The following is a 15,153-nucleotide window of genomic DNA, read 5'->3' as shown; positions in this document are numbered from 1 at the left end:
TGTAAAAAGTTAAATTACTCATCATGTAAGTCTATTGAAGGTAGGAAAGATGGCCTATAACGTGCCCATGCCTCTGGAGAATATTGTGGGCGAAAACCCCATTGATTTTGAGTGTTCCTGTGTTGCCATCACTGCACAACGAATTGGGGAACCCCTCTTGGATTATACCGTATAAGATGTGTAGACATCAGTCTCTAAAGCACATTGACCAGAGGACCGCCCAATCAGTTGGTGATTATTACTGTTAACCTGTGTTAACCTTCTCTCTCCTCATCCACATCCCTTGGCGTTTGATCCCAGACCGCAATGAATGCGATGATGATGTTGATGTTGCACCCTGCGGTGACAATCAAGACTGTATCAACACCGTGGGCAGCTTCATCTGCTTGTGTAAAAAGCCTGGCTTCAAGTTCATAAGAGCCAACCCTATCAACCCTGTGATACCAATATGTGAAGGTATCATTCATTTTACAATATGAACTACTGGCACGGCACCACAGTTAGTGATCTATACCAAGGGTTTTCAAAGTGATTGACAGGGCACCCTGGGCCTGGGGTGCCGCGACAGCAGTCCAGGGGTGCCGCGAGATGAATTGATAATATTTGAAATGTATTTGGACCCTAAAAAATATATTTAGTATCATTTTAAACTTGAAGTACAAAGTTATTTTCAGTCAGTTCTAACCAAAATGGCTATTATCTCGCTTTCCTCTCAACATAATCGCTAAAATATGCAATAAATATAAGATGCTGGGAGAGAAAATTAGGAATATAACAATATTTATAGGGGTGCCCAGAGCCAAAAAGGTTTCGGAATCCCTGATCTATACTGTATATTATGTACAGTATATTAGTCTGACTGCATTTTACCGCAGCATTCATGCTTTAAATTTATAAAAAAACAGACCTATCCATTTCTGTACATCAAAGACCTGTTCATTTCTGTACATCAGATATTAATGAGTGTGTGAAGGACCCCGACATCTGTGGACCCAATGCAAAGTGTACCAATGCAATCCCCGGTTACAGCTGCACCTGCGAGGATGGTTTTAACAACTCTCGCGGAATGACGACATTCCATCAGGGCGACAACGTTGCATGCTCAGGTGAGACAGTAATCTGTGCAGTCTGGCTGCATAGATGTAGTAGGTGTACTTTCCAAGTCCTTTACTGACATATCTCTGCTGTCGGGCCAAAACCTCCTAACTCCAAAATGTTCATTTTCGGGAAAATGAGCGCAAGTGGAGTTAGGAGGTTTTGACCGAAGTGCTTTTTACTACTTTTCTCTGGTTCAATATTATTTTAACCAACACTCCGATATAAAGGGTGTTCAATAGCCCTGATTTAGGCAAAAAAATCAAAAACCTCAAAAATGGAGCTAAGAGGTTTTGGCCAGACAGTGACGATTTGATATAGATGTATGTTATAACACATTGCAAGCATCAATTCAACAGTAATCTGCACATTTTGTCACACTGGCTGCATTAATGTAAGGCAAGGCAAATGTATGTATTTGTATAGCACATTTCAACAACAAGGCAATTCAATGTGCTTTACATAAAACATGAAACACATTATAAAAGGACATTTGAATTCCATAAAAATGGGAGAAGGACAAAGAGAGAAATTAAACACATATTTCCTTAATTTGAAACACCTGTCCAGGACACAGAGCAAAAACACAATATAAAAGTGCATTTGAATATAGATTTAAAAGCAAAAACCTTTTTTGTAATTACAGTGTATAAGAATATAAGTAAGTAAAAAACTGAAATGTTTTAGCTGTGATTAACTAAGAGTTGTGGCTGACCTGCGTCTTCAGGGAGTTTGTTCCAAAAGTGGTGCATAAAAACTAGATACTGCTTCTCCACGTTTAGTTTTGTTTCTAAGGACATAAAGCAGATCTGAGAGGTCTGGATGGTTCATGATAGCACACAAGGCCCTAAAAACCATGCAATACTTTATACAGTAGTATTATTTCCTTTGGCCTACAGGGAGCCATTGTACATTTCTAAGAACTAGAGTGATAGGCTCCACTTTCTTGGTATTAGCAAGGACTTGAGCAGCAGCATTCTGAATCAACCAAAATGTACTATTAGTTTCCTACTTACAGATTGACGTATGATGTTGCTGTATGTGTCATAACACATTGCAAGTTATGACTTCCTTTAGCATCAACAATATTCTACACTTTTGTTGTGTTTCACAGGATGTCTTCTTTTTTACCCTTGTTAGATATAGATGAGTGTCAAGATGATGGGCTTTGTGGACAGCATGCAGCATGTCATAATACAAATGGTAGTTACTACTGTGTCTGCAACACTGGGTTCAAGCTGAGATCTGGCGAATCTAGGTTTATCAAAGATAACGAAGGGCCGTGCGAAGGTGAGGGATATGACATTTACTGGATGACAGTATGCTTTAAATCATAAATGAATGATGGTAAATTGTAGTAAAGTAAATCTTTTGTTGTTTACTTCCCACCGATGTCTAAACAACTTTTTGAGTAGTATCTGTACCACAAAATATGCTATTCCATTATTGCCGGTATGAAACCTACTAAATATATTTTCCTCTTATTGATTAATTTCAAGACATATGCAAGATTGATGAGACCATCTGTGGAAATGGGACCTGCCGTCGCACAGACAGTGGCGGCCATCACTGTGCATGCTACGAAGGCTACACTAATTATGGCAAAAACGAGTCTCGTTGTGCAGGTGAGACTTCACAGATGCATCACTTAACATCATGTTAAACACCCATTCCCACTGGGCCAGATAAACAGATAAAGAATATCTGTGACAGATATTTTTATCTATCTTACCATCCACTTGAATGGAGACAGATATTTATTATCTGTTTATCTGGCCTAGTGGGAATGGGCCTTTAGCCATACTGTTTCTAGTTTCTAAACCATACTTATTTCACTAGGCACATTTTAAATGTTTACGTAATCTGATGTTACCGTTGGAAAACCCAACCAATCCTTTTGTTTCCACAGAGCTAAAGTGTGATGTGTTCGCGAGGGGAGAAAATCTCGGAAAGGTAACTATATATACTGTATACGTGACACAATTTCACCAGCAGTGTTCATACAGTATACAGTGTAATCAAACAGCTTTGTATAACTAATTAACATGAATGTGTTCATTCCCAGGAACTCCCAGTGCTGCAGGACATACTGAAACAACTGAAGGAGAGTTGTCTGGATCTGACTGAAAATGAAACTCCAACTGCAGCAGATTCCGATGCAAGCGTCCTGCTGGAGGTATTACTGCTTAAACCTGACAGATAGAAACGTGGCTTTTCTTTTTACAAGCATAGAAATCAGAGGTTGCTGCAGTGTCCACCAGTTCTGTAATGTGATGTAGAGGTGCTTAAACAAAACACTGTACTCTGTATATACATACACGGAACAGAAATAGCATGGAGACAGAAAGTCTCTGATTCTTCTGATTCTGTTTCCTGAGTTCTGTTCCTTCCGCCTAACATGTCTGCTCCTCCTCCTCTGTGCCAATAGAAACTGCTGTCTGCACTGGACAAGCTCATGTCTGGTGGCGACATCAAGGATAACAAGAAAGTGACCACCGTGTTGGACATAGTGGAGAATGCTCTGAAGATGATCGCGCCCCTGATCAAAACGCCCTACACTGAGAAATACAATACTCACACAGGTAAAACATTAAACATTAAAACACAAGACAATGAGAGATCTCTGCCAACCTACAGTAGGCCTATACGTCCTACACCTATACTTTACATCTAAATACAATGTAATTGCAGCTAACAAACAACAGCTAACAAAATTACACCCACTGCTTTGAAAACTATCCCCATAACCATTCCTATATGAAGCACCACCCTAATATTGGTTCTGCAAAGTTAAAACATTCCTCTAAATATTCTTCTCCATGCACTGTAGTTTACTCTTTTAAATTTCAAATTTAATTTCTACTTTTTTATTTTTAATCTATATTCTAATGCACATTTATATTGTGTTTTTGCTCTGTGTCTTGGACAGGTGTTTCAGTTCTTTTTTTTTTATTATTGCCTCAAAATTGTTTCCACTCAATGTTAGCAACTCTATTAAAGTTAGCTAGCTGTCATCGGACGTATCAGATTTGCTGGGTGGAGATCTCTGATTGTCTGGCTATGCAATAATATCCCTATATTCACTGAGAAATACACAGTACAATCCAGTCATAATTGTTTATTCCATTCAAAACAAAGCTTGTTCTTCCAATTGGACAGTTGTGTAACTTTTGTTTGGTTTTGTTTTTTTCAATGTGTTTCATACACTGCCCCACAATACCTTTATGTAAAGATCTGAAATCTACTTTATTGTTTTGGTGCAGAGTTGGAGATATTGATACGGAGGGGCATTGCCCCACCCCAGGGACCTCAGCGCTTGACTACTGCCCATGCCCACCTGGATATACAGTGGGAGACAGCTGCAGGAATCGCCTCCTCTTACCCAGGTCATTATAATCTTGATTTATCACTTTATTTATCACTTTTCTCCACATTATCACTACTACCGTCATAATATTTTGTTACCAGTATGAAAGAATGTCATATGTTATGCGTCGTTTACTAATTTGACATTGGACGGGGTAACAAGGATGGATACATGGTTCATGTACAGCAGTGGTCCTCAAACTTTTGGGGCTTCAGTACCCCCTTTTCCTGATTGCTGAATCCAAGTACCCCCTTTGATCGACAACAACATTTTGATTAGACAATATTACAAAAGTCCAGTTTTATGTCCATATGTTTAAAATAAAGTAGCCTTTTGTTTTCTATTCAGTAAGAGTTGTGCTAGTCCAAATTTGTTCTTAATTTGGTTTACAGAGCAACACATTTACATAAATATGTAAATGTTTTATCATTAAACATAACAGTAAAATACATGTTTCCATTCTCTCTCAAGTAGTAGTACCTCTGCGTACACGTACCCCCATTTGAGAAACACTGATGTACAGTACTAGACAGGGTGTACTGCGACAGCATAACAGGACTGTGATATTAGGTTAACAGGAGGCAAGGCTTGAGTATTCCCCCTGCTATTGGGTTGGTTTGGTAAGTCGTACAGTACGGCACTGTGACAGAGTGATAAAATATCATCGTTGTCGGGTGGAAACCTTGTATGTCCAAAACTGTTTGTTTTGTATTTATCATTTTAAAAAGGATTTAAACTAGTGAAAATAGCCAATCTACAAGCACACAACGCCTCGCGATGCAAGGCGTTGTGTGCTTGTAGAGCTGCTGTTTTCACTAGTTTTGTGCTTCAGTCTTGTATGATGATAGGGCTATACTTCACGAAAGAAACATACAAATTTGAAACTTGGAGATAGGAGGTTTCTGCCCGACAGTGGCGATATTACAATGAGTCCTCCCCATACTTTCATCAAAGACTCACTAGGGCCCCTATATGAATCCAATGATAGATGTCACCTGAATCATGTATGTTGTCATGTGTGGGATTGTTACAGGCTTTGCCGCAGTGTCTTTGCTAAGCTACAAGAACCTGGAAAACGTCACTGGGATGAAGCCAAGCGAAGGCTTCCATATCAACTCCAAAGTGGTGACCGCCTCCGTCAGTAACAGAGACACAGACCTGCTCAAAGATCCAGTGGTTTTAACCTTCAGCCACCTGACACAGGCAAGAAACATATACGCCTGGCCTTCACTGTTCAAAATGAAGGACGTGTACAGTGGTGGTAAAACCATACTCACTATTCTTTTTCTACAATGTAGTCCAGAATTCAAAATGTGCTTCAGTACAAGTACAAAAGTATTGGCATCAAAAGCAGTGCTGTGTTCTACCTAACGCACGTATACGGCGCCTGCTGTCGAAAAAAAAAATATGAATAGCTTCTGCCCTCGTGAACCTTTCAAAGTAGCGTATTTGATAGGCATTATGCACTGGAGTATGATCTGGCTGCACGAATAGCCGCGAATCATAGATTATAGTATGCCCTCAAAAAAAGTCTAGAACACACCACTGATCAAAAGTACCCATTATGCAGAATGTCCCGTTTCATGAATAAGATGTATAGGCTAAAGATATTTAGAAAATAGCAGTAGATCGTATATTTTCAAATAGCCAAAAGTTTAAAGGAGCTATAGTCAACTTTTTCTTGAAAAACGGACGCTAAAATAAAAATAATGTTTTGAAAATATTTTATAAAAAAGATTAAGTTATGTTTTTCTATTAAAATATGACATATGATATATGAAAAGTGTAAAATAATCATAAAATAATCATTTTGGCCATTGTCAGACCGACTTTGTTTATATCCCTTATCAAAAAGAATAGAAGAGGGATATAAACATGTCAGTCTGACAATGACCAAAATTATTATTTTATGCTTTTTGTGGTCATTTTTGAATAGAAACACATATATGAAGCTGAATCTTTTTTTATAAAATATTTTCGAAACATTTTTATTTTAGTGTCAGTTTTTCAAGAAAATGTTGACTATAGCTCCTTTAAATAGTGCTGAAGAGGTTCATGTATGTTTTTTAATAATAATCCAAATCTACCAAGTAACTAGTAACTAAAAGTGTTCATATTATTGTAGTGGAGTAAAAAGCACAATATTTTCCTCTGAGATGTAGTGGAGTAAAAGTATAGAAAATTGGAAATAGTCCTGTAAAGTAAAAGTACCTCAGAATTGTACTTAAAGGGGCACTCCACCACTTTTCAACCTATGTTCATATTTCATTTTTCATTTTTTGAGCGGTGGTCACACCGTCTCCATAGCGTGGCCGTGTGTGTAGGTATGTTTGTTTGTTTGTTTGTATGTGGGTCTGTATGTAGCCTCAAGCCTGTGGTGTAGTACCTTTTCTGACCACACATGTTAAGGGAGGGGCGCTGTTGTTCAGGCCAGGCCACCCACACACACACACACACACACACACACACACACACACACACACACACACACACACACACACACGGGGGGGGGGGGGGGGGGGGGACCACCGCTCAGTTCACACGGGTGTGATTTTTTTTTATCAGAGGAGGGCTGTGGGCAGGTCAGAAACCCATCGTCTTGTGACATCATCGATTGCCAATCCAGCTTATAGAAACTGCAGGCTTTCTATTCCTGAAAAGTTGTAATTTTAAAGTGGAAGCCATTGTTCTCGCGATAATACAAATCTAAAGAAAAAATTGGAAAATGATGATGCCACAAGACGATGGATTCTGAACTTCCCACAGCTCTCCTAGGAGACTTGGACTGAGTAGAAAAAAATTGTGACATTTTATCATGAACATTAGTGAGGACCTATTATATGAAGACAGGTTGAAAAGTGGTGAACTACTCCTTTAAGTACAGCACTCGAGTAGATGTACTTAGTTACTTCACACCACTGATCGATGTCTGCAGGATGACCGTAAACCCTGATAAACTGTTATGCTAACGTCTGATGTGTTTAACAGGAACATGAATTTTACCACATCTGTGTCTACTGGGATTTGACGGAGAGCGGTGGGGCCTGGTCCTCTCGTGGCTGCAGCGTTGTGAACAGCACCCCGGACTTCACTGTCTGTTCCTGCAACCATCTCAGCAGCTTCGCTGTGCTTATGGCCCTCTATGATATTAGTCCCGAGGTGCATAATTATAGTAAAATCCTGAGTGTTTATTTAATTCTGAAAGTGTAAAAATGTAACTGTTAGTATCTGGATATAGGATTGAATAGAAGTCTTTTTGATTGATGATTGAATACTTTATTAGCAGTTCGCATAGGAAAAGACGTTACAGTAGTACAATTTGGATACAATGTCTACTAATAGGATTTAAACCCAAGAAAGCACTATGGCTTGTTTACATTGGGGTCCTTTGTACTCAATTCATTGAGACATTAAATGACAGACAAATATACAGCAATGCTATACAACACAATCATATAACAGTCAGGAGTCAGAAATAAAATTAATATATCATGTTGTATTAAAGGGGTCATTACATAAAAAAAATAATGTGGTTGTAGGGAAGGGTGTATCACCTTTGATGTTACTTTCCACTGTACCATCACCATAGATTCCAATGCACCATTTACCATTTACCAGTTCAGTTGTTGCGTTCACCCTCACCTACAACCACATCCTCCCCTGGATGATGATGCGCACGTCCATGAACCCACTTTTCTGAGCCTAATTATTCCAAAAACTACAGATTACGTTGAATGTTCATTTTTTTGGGGGTGTAATTGAGGTCAGGAAACATAAAAAAGGCAGCACAAAATATATTTTTTATATATTTTTTTGATATCATGACCCCTTTAATAAAAAGTCCAGAGTTTGATCCTCGCCTATGAAGTAACCCCCTGCCCCTGTCATTCTCCCAACAGGAAACATTTAAGCTGGAGCTGATCACCTGGGTGGGACTGTCCCTGTCGTTGCTGTGCCTGTTGCTGTGCATCCTCACCTTCGCCCTCATCCGCTCCATCCAGGGTCCCCGGAACACCATCCACCTGCACCTCTGCATCAGCCTCTTCATCGCCAACCTCATCTTCCTCGCCGGCATCTCCCGCACAGAGAACCCGGTAAGTACACAGTACATCCTACTGCAGGGGTCTTCAACGTTTTCAGGCCAAGGACCCCTTAGTTGAGAGAGAGAGAGATGAAGCGGGGACCCCCACAACCTTTTCATAGATTCCATTATAGTTTCATTGTTTGGCAGCACAATCATCAGTGTATTTTGGATTCATGTCAATTTGACATGAATCCAAAAACTTGATTGCTAAATTTGACCTTTCATACTGTACTTAGTCTGCTCTTTTTCCCCTCTACGCCAAAGCTCTTTGCCGAAAATATTTTTGGCTAAAGTTCTCAGAATATGGACGCTATGGTTCAAGTGGTTAATATAAAAAAACTCAAAGATTTGGAGGACCTCCTGTAGTAACTCTGGGGAACCCCTAGGGGTCCTGGATCCCCTGTTGAAGACCCCTGTCCTACTCTATGTGTTTCTGTGTGAATCAAACAGACTGTGGAAACAGGCTGTGTGAACAGACTGTGTAAACAAATATTCCTACAGGGACGATGAAAGTCAGTGAGTGATCAGTCATTATGAAGTGTTTAGCCCTGTTTGGCCTAGCTCAGACCTACTCTAGAGTGGATACTTTTTAGTACCCTGTTTAGTACCACTTTCACACCACTCTACCCAGGTCCTTGTAGTGGAAAACCTGGCACAAGTGGGCAGTGTGGTGTGGAGTGGTGTGGAGTTGGGCCAGTGGAAAATGGGCTTAAGAACGTCACAAGGGTACTGTCAGAATGCATGTCAAACTCAGAGGGGTTGTGCACTGGTGCTGCCCTTATGTGCTCACTGTGTTTCAGGACTAGCCATAGTATCAAATGGAAGAGGGTATACAAGGAATAGAGAAGAATATTGTTTTTTGTATTAGAATACTATTTTAGAGGGGGGCATGGTGGCGCAGTCCGTAGTGCTGTCACCTTACAGCTAGCCTAGAAGGTCCTGGGTTAGATTCCTGCCGGAGACACTGTGGGCGCTGGGGGCGTGTTCTCTCCTCCGCGTCATCAATGCCCATACCCTAGGTAGGGTTGGCAAAAGGGCCTTTCTGTGTGGAGTTTGCATTTTCTCCCTGTGTCTCCCGCAGTAGGTACCCTCACAAACATGCAGTAATCCTGGTCTCTATACTGCCTCCCTCTGGCCATCTGGGGTGCCTGATGGAGGGGAAAGGAACTGGTTGGAATAATGTGTTCCTTACACCCACTTTGTCAGTTGAAAAGAAGTGACTTGGACTCCTCATACATATAAGGAAGCGTGAGGTCAGTCCGTCGTCTCCCCAGGTTGGCAGAGGGAGTGTAGCAACCAAGATTACATTAGATAATTGACACCGGGTGAATAATGGGCTACAAAAGTCGTGGGATAAAAATTAATACTATTTCAGCAGCATCAATTTCAATGTCATAATAAAACACAAATAACTGGTAAGTATATGTTTAGAAAAACAAAATAAGTATAGGCTAATTAGTGAATGGTAGACAATCTGTTGCATTTAGTGTCAAACTTGAAAATAAAACCATAAATAACAGAGTTTCTAAAGGAAGTGTGTTACTTACGTTGACAGAATAACTGTAACTGATTTCTAATATTATTATACAATGGGTTGCCTGCCTCCAATTACTGTAAGTAAACAGCACAGCAAAAAGCACTCTTTGGTTTCTGTCTCAGTATGTTTTGTTTCTCCTGACCACCTCTCTCCTCTCAACCTCAGGCTGGCTGTGCTGTGGTAGCAGGTCTTCTGCATTTCTTCTACCTGGCAGCACTGTGCTGGATGTGTCTGGAGGGGATACAGCTCTACAGAATGGTGGTCCTGGTCTTTAACACAGAGTTCAAGCGCCTCTACATGATGGCGGGAGGTTATGGAGTCCCTGCCGTGATTGTCATTATCTCTGCCATAGCAAATGCCGAAGGATACGGGACTAAGGAATAGTGAGTTTCCAATACTGACACCTGTTTGATACATTTTTTCCTCTGCATGGCATTTAGCTTCTGTCCCAGCACCAATGTGGTGAATTCTCCATGTGTTTTACAGCTGCTGGTTAAACTGGAAAACTGGAGTTATCTGGGGTTTCTTTGGCCCTGCCTGTGCCATCATTATGGTGAGTAAATAAAAACATACGCCAAATTGAATAACCACGCAATTAAAGCTCTATCTTGTGCCAGAAATCGTTGCTATAGCGTGTTTGTTCAGTAGCAGCCTAGGGTTTCTCTTGCTGCCTCTCCACATCTTAAGAAAAAAAAAGAAAAACATTTTCAGGTCGAGATATCTATTTGATCTAATCAGGAGAGAGAACCCCCACAAAGATATCGGTTAGCATTTTTGTGTTGCAAATTTGTAATTACTTTTTGGTTTGTTTAATTTACAGTTTCACTTGTGTAAATAGCAATGATTACTACCAGAATAGAGAGCAACTTTACACTTATGACTGTTTCTTAAATAATCTTGTCAAACCTTTCAGATCAACGTCTTCTTCTTCCTCGTCACTGTGTGGAAACTGGCACAAAAGTTCTCCAGTTTGAACCCTGACCTCGACAAGTTACACAAAATTAAGTGAGTTTGCAATGAAAAGGCCCAGTCATTTTTAGATGGCAGTTGCCTCATTGTTCCTGGAACAAAGTATCATGCAACGTGTTGCTCAACAAAGATCATCGAAGTTATTTTTGTCAAAGGACACATTGCACAACACACAGGGACGTGCTGGGCCCCTGATTCAGCCAGGGAAAAAGAGTTGGAGAGGCCCTCATTTTTTTTTCTTTTTTTTTCTTTTGAGTTATATTTCGTCGTTGTCGGGTGGAAACCTTGTATGTCCAAAACCGTTTGTTTTGTATTTATCATTTAAAAAATGATTTAAACTAGTGAAAACAGCCGATCTACAAGCACACAACGCCTCGCATCGCGAGGCGTTGTGTGCTTGCAGATCTGCTGTTTTCACTACTTTTGAAACTTGGAGATGCTAGGTTTCTGCCCGACAGTGACGATTTACTTTGTTGGCCGCACAGCCCCGAAAATGGAACGAAGGCCGACATTTTATTATTATTTTTTTCCTAATGGCCAGCCTGGACTTCATTCCCGGCCGTTCGGGAGTTGTCCCGCTTTTCCCAATGGCCAGCACGTCCCTGACAACACATCACTGAAGCATACAGTAAATGAGACTTTCTTGTACCGTTTCCTCCTGCAGGGCCTTCCTCATCACTGCAGTGGCTCAACTGTTTGTGCTGGGCACCATGTGGATCTTTGGATGTTTCCAATTCGACGAGAGCACGATAGCTATGTCGTACCTGTTCACCCTCTTCAACGTCCTGCAGGGCTTTCTGCTGTTCGTCATGCACTGCCTGGTCTCTAAACAGGTTTGGCACACACTTAATCCGAAACAATTGAAAAGCACTTTGGTTTGACAAGCAATGAGCTGTGCAGTGACTGGTGATGATGTCAAACCATGAATGCAGATTCATTAGTGTGCTCGATTCTGCCCCCTGTAGGTGAGAGAGGAGTATGGGAAGTTAATGCCCAGCATCAGTTCACCCCAGAAGAAGTACTCAGATTTCACCAACTCCCAGTCAAGCAAGGCACAGGTAAGCAACCTGACAAGATTAATATTATGAATCACAAAGCTCAAATTTCTGAAACATTCATATTTATATTTAGAATGACAAATAACTTGGATAATCCACAAAGTAATCCAACAGCACCATATTAACCACTTACACCCTATATACTTTGTTGACTGGGGTCCCTTAGGGGTCTATACTTGGCCCCTTCTTTATTCTCTCTACACCAAATCTATTCAGCAGAAATAGCCAACCTACAAGCGTACAACGCGTCGTAGCACTGTTATCTTATAGAGTAGACTGACTATTTTCACTGAATGTCCACCTAACATGCCCAGAATAGGGATCCCAGCCAGCACGCCCACGTGGGTCCCATATGGTTTCAAGGCGGGCTAACTATATGGGCCCCAAGTGGGCAAGTCATATGGAGCAACTCGTTTCTCAGTGTCTCAGCACAGCCAAATCTGCATCACAAATGAACAAGGAATGAGCCCTTTTATACCTTCTTTAATCCACAGTCATCCAAGAGTGCAGGTCAGAACACGGGTGAGTCTAATATCTGAAGAGCCATAGACCTACAAGGTGTTGTGACCCAAGAAACATCCTCAAGGTTCAAGAAGACGAATTCCCTGACATGAGATCTCCAGGAAGAATTATGATTAATTACTGTTCTCAGCTTTTCATTACAGATGCTTAGTACTGTCTTTTACTGTAAGCTGGCCTTTACGTTAGAAGCTAAGGAAAGAAATAACTGTTTACTGTAATATTTTACATATCTTTTGTTGTAATTTTAAGTTGAAAAGGACCACTGGGACGATATTACCACAACCTGCTTGAATCGGGTGCACTTAGCATGGCTTGTTGAATCATTCAGGTACTGAAAGACAATCCTTAAGGCTATCCATCAATGCAGCACCTTTCCTCTATCTGTAGATTCTGTACAGTATGTCTTATGTTTTTGTCCATGTTGTGTATATTGTTATGCTGTATTTAATATATAGTATTTAACCATCACAGAAGGAAATGTATTAGATGGATTTAATGTGTACATTTTTGTTTATAATGCTGCGTATTTCTTCATGAAGCTGAGCTAGAGCCTTGCCTTTAAGCGTGTTAGTATGAGTATACTGTGTATAGTAAGAGTAATGTTAACTCGTTACAGTAATATTTTCTTTGAAGCCTGTGTCTATGATGCATTACAAATATATAATGCAATATAATCTACTCATGATCCTTGACCCTATATGGTCAAGTATTATGACACTTGAGCTGAGTAATTATATAAAGCATTATAATGTGTTATGGTTATTTTTTTTAAAAAGCATTTGGTTTATTTATGAGTGCTTTTTAACTATAATTACACAGTGATATTGTGTTTAGAAGGCATTTATAGACATGGGCTTCATAAAAAGTGTTATCCATGAGGGGGAAATAAATGTGTCAACAGCCTTTGATACATACAATGTAATTAGAGGTTGAGACTTTTGAATGTTCAAAACTACTGTTATTATGACTTTTAGAAGATTGCTCAAAACAATCCTCTGCTAGGCATTCCATATACTGTACATCTGTACTTAGAGTTGTTATTTGTTATACGTTTTTATAATGCATACTTTTTATAAGCTGTTTGAATAAAACATTTTAAGTAAGTTGCTGTTTTTCAACTTAGACTGAGCCTTCAAATTCTTGAAAAGATTAAACTTTTTCATAGATTTCATAGATACTGTAATTTCACCTACTATCGGTCTTGTGTAAACCCTCTTCTATTTTCTGCTAATATTAACCCTCAGAATATACTCCAGTATCTGGCCTATACTCCTGTTCGCAATTTGGGGTGAGGGGAGTTTCTCACCTGAACTGAGTCATGGGTCCCTAGACATGAAAAATCACCGAGGTGCTCGTCCACCATAGTGCCACGAATGGCGCAATGGCCACATCAAATATGGCCACCATCGGCTATGATAAAAATCCAACTTTTCTGTTTCTGGGTGTATATGCACATGTAATACCTCCATCTGGACTAATTTGGGTGTGGGGAATTCATTTCTGATATTGCTTTGACCATTTTGGGTGATTTGGACCTTGAAAGGTCATGGTCAAGGTCATTTTGTAATTCCGAAGACCATGGCCACAACTTGGCCATTGTTAGGAGTAAAAACAGGTGCTGTAGGTCTAAATCAACTCATTCTGACATGTATAATTCATTTCTGGTATTGTTTTGACCATTAAGGATCATCTTGTCTTTGAAATATCAATGTCAATGCCATTTTTCAAAAACGATTTTGTCTTTACTAGCACTTTTATTTTATTTTTTTATAATAGTTTGTTTTGTTTATAACAAAATACATACTAGTGAGAAATACAAGAAGTAAAAATCCCCATTTAACTTTAAAGAGGGACTTTAAATGGGTGATTAAATTAGCAAATAAGACTATTTAAGAATACAAATGACAAATAAAATCACAGAACAAAAATCACACAACAAAATCACACACAAAATTAAATATCAATTTCCCTCAAAGTGCACCATATTGTGATTCTATGTATGCAAGTTAGTGTGATGTGCTTTTACAGGATGGATTTGCCATTGTTCCATCACAAAATATGATGCACAGAACTCCATCAGCAAGGCAGCCATAACGTTGAGTGTCACGCTTCAGACATGGCAGGACTCGGAGTGTACTAAAGCCAAAGTGTTCCTTCCATCCATCAGGGCTTGACATTGACTTTTTGAGGCACTTGTCCTGTGGACAAGACATTTCCCATTCACTTGTCCGGGCACAAAAGTCACGGATAAACAAATAACATTTCTTTCTTTATTGCATGCATAGGAGTCAGACATTGAAATAGAATGAATAATAAAAGGACTGCTAATGACCCTCCTTGCTCCCTCCACTCCATAGTATGGGCAGTCTATAGTCTGCATACAGGACAATAATATTATGAACCAGTAAGACTCCCTAATCGGCGATTGGTCGCTTATCTCCACCAGTAAGACTCCCTAATCGGGAGATAAGCGACCGTTGGTCGCTTATCTCCACAAATAGGCCAAAAGTTTGTTTTACCA

The 15,153-nt window shown here is 39.9% G+C and overlaps 1 protein-coding gene across 1 annotated transcript; it reads left to right on the top strand.

The window, feature by feature from the left end:
• Positions 1 to 425: 425 nt before the first annotated feature.
• Positions 426 to 13,382, top strand: LOC308282944 (adhesion G protein-coupled receptor E5-like). Its single transcript, XM_080723333.1, has 17 exons — positions 426 to 456; positions 954 to 1,106; positions 2,236 to 2,385; positions 2,595 to 2,720; positions 3,005 to 3,048; positions 3,161 to 3,271; positions 3,524 to 3,677; positions 4,359 to 4,481; positions 5,496 to 5,665; positions 7,451 to 7,621; positions 8,362 to 8,556; positions 10,249 to 10,466; positions 10,570 to 10,636; positions 10,997 to 11,088; positions 11,717 to 11,885; positions 12,018 to 12,110; positions 12,605 to 13,382. The coding sequence occupies exons 2-17, from the start codon at positions 1,067 to 1,069 to the stop codon at positions 12,647 to 12,649; spliced, it is 1,968 nt and encodes a 655-aa protein (XP_080579459.1). The 5' UTR covers positions 426 to 456; positions 954 to 1,066; the 3' UTR covers positions 12,650 to 13,382.
• The last annotated feature ends 1,771 nt before the right edge of the window (positions 13,383 to 15,153 follow it).

The sequence above is a fragment of the Nannobrachium achirus genome (genome assembly GCF_963921795.1).
Source record: "Nannobrachium achirus genome assembly, chromosome: 4".
Taxonomy (NCBI): Eukaryota; Metazoa; Chordata; class Actinopteri; order Myctophiformes; family Myctophidae; genus Nannobrachium; species Nannobrachium achirus.
This window is presented reverse-complemented; position numbering and strand designations above follow the sequence as displayed.

Excerpts from the sequence above, each read along its gene's own strand:
- LOC308282944 (XM_080723333.1), top strand. The coding sequence starts at position 1,067 with ATGACGACATTCCATCAGGGCGACAACGTTGCATGCTCAG. Across the intron at positions 2,721-3,004 it reads AAACGAGTCTCGTTGTGCAG|AGCTAAAGTGTGATGTGTTC; the intron begins GTGAGACTTCAC and ends TTGTTTCCACAG. Across the intron at positions 10,467-10,569 it reads GGATACGGGACTAAGGAATA|CTGCTGGTTAAACTGGAAAA; the intron begins GTGAGTTTCCAA and ends TGTGTTTTACAG.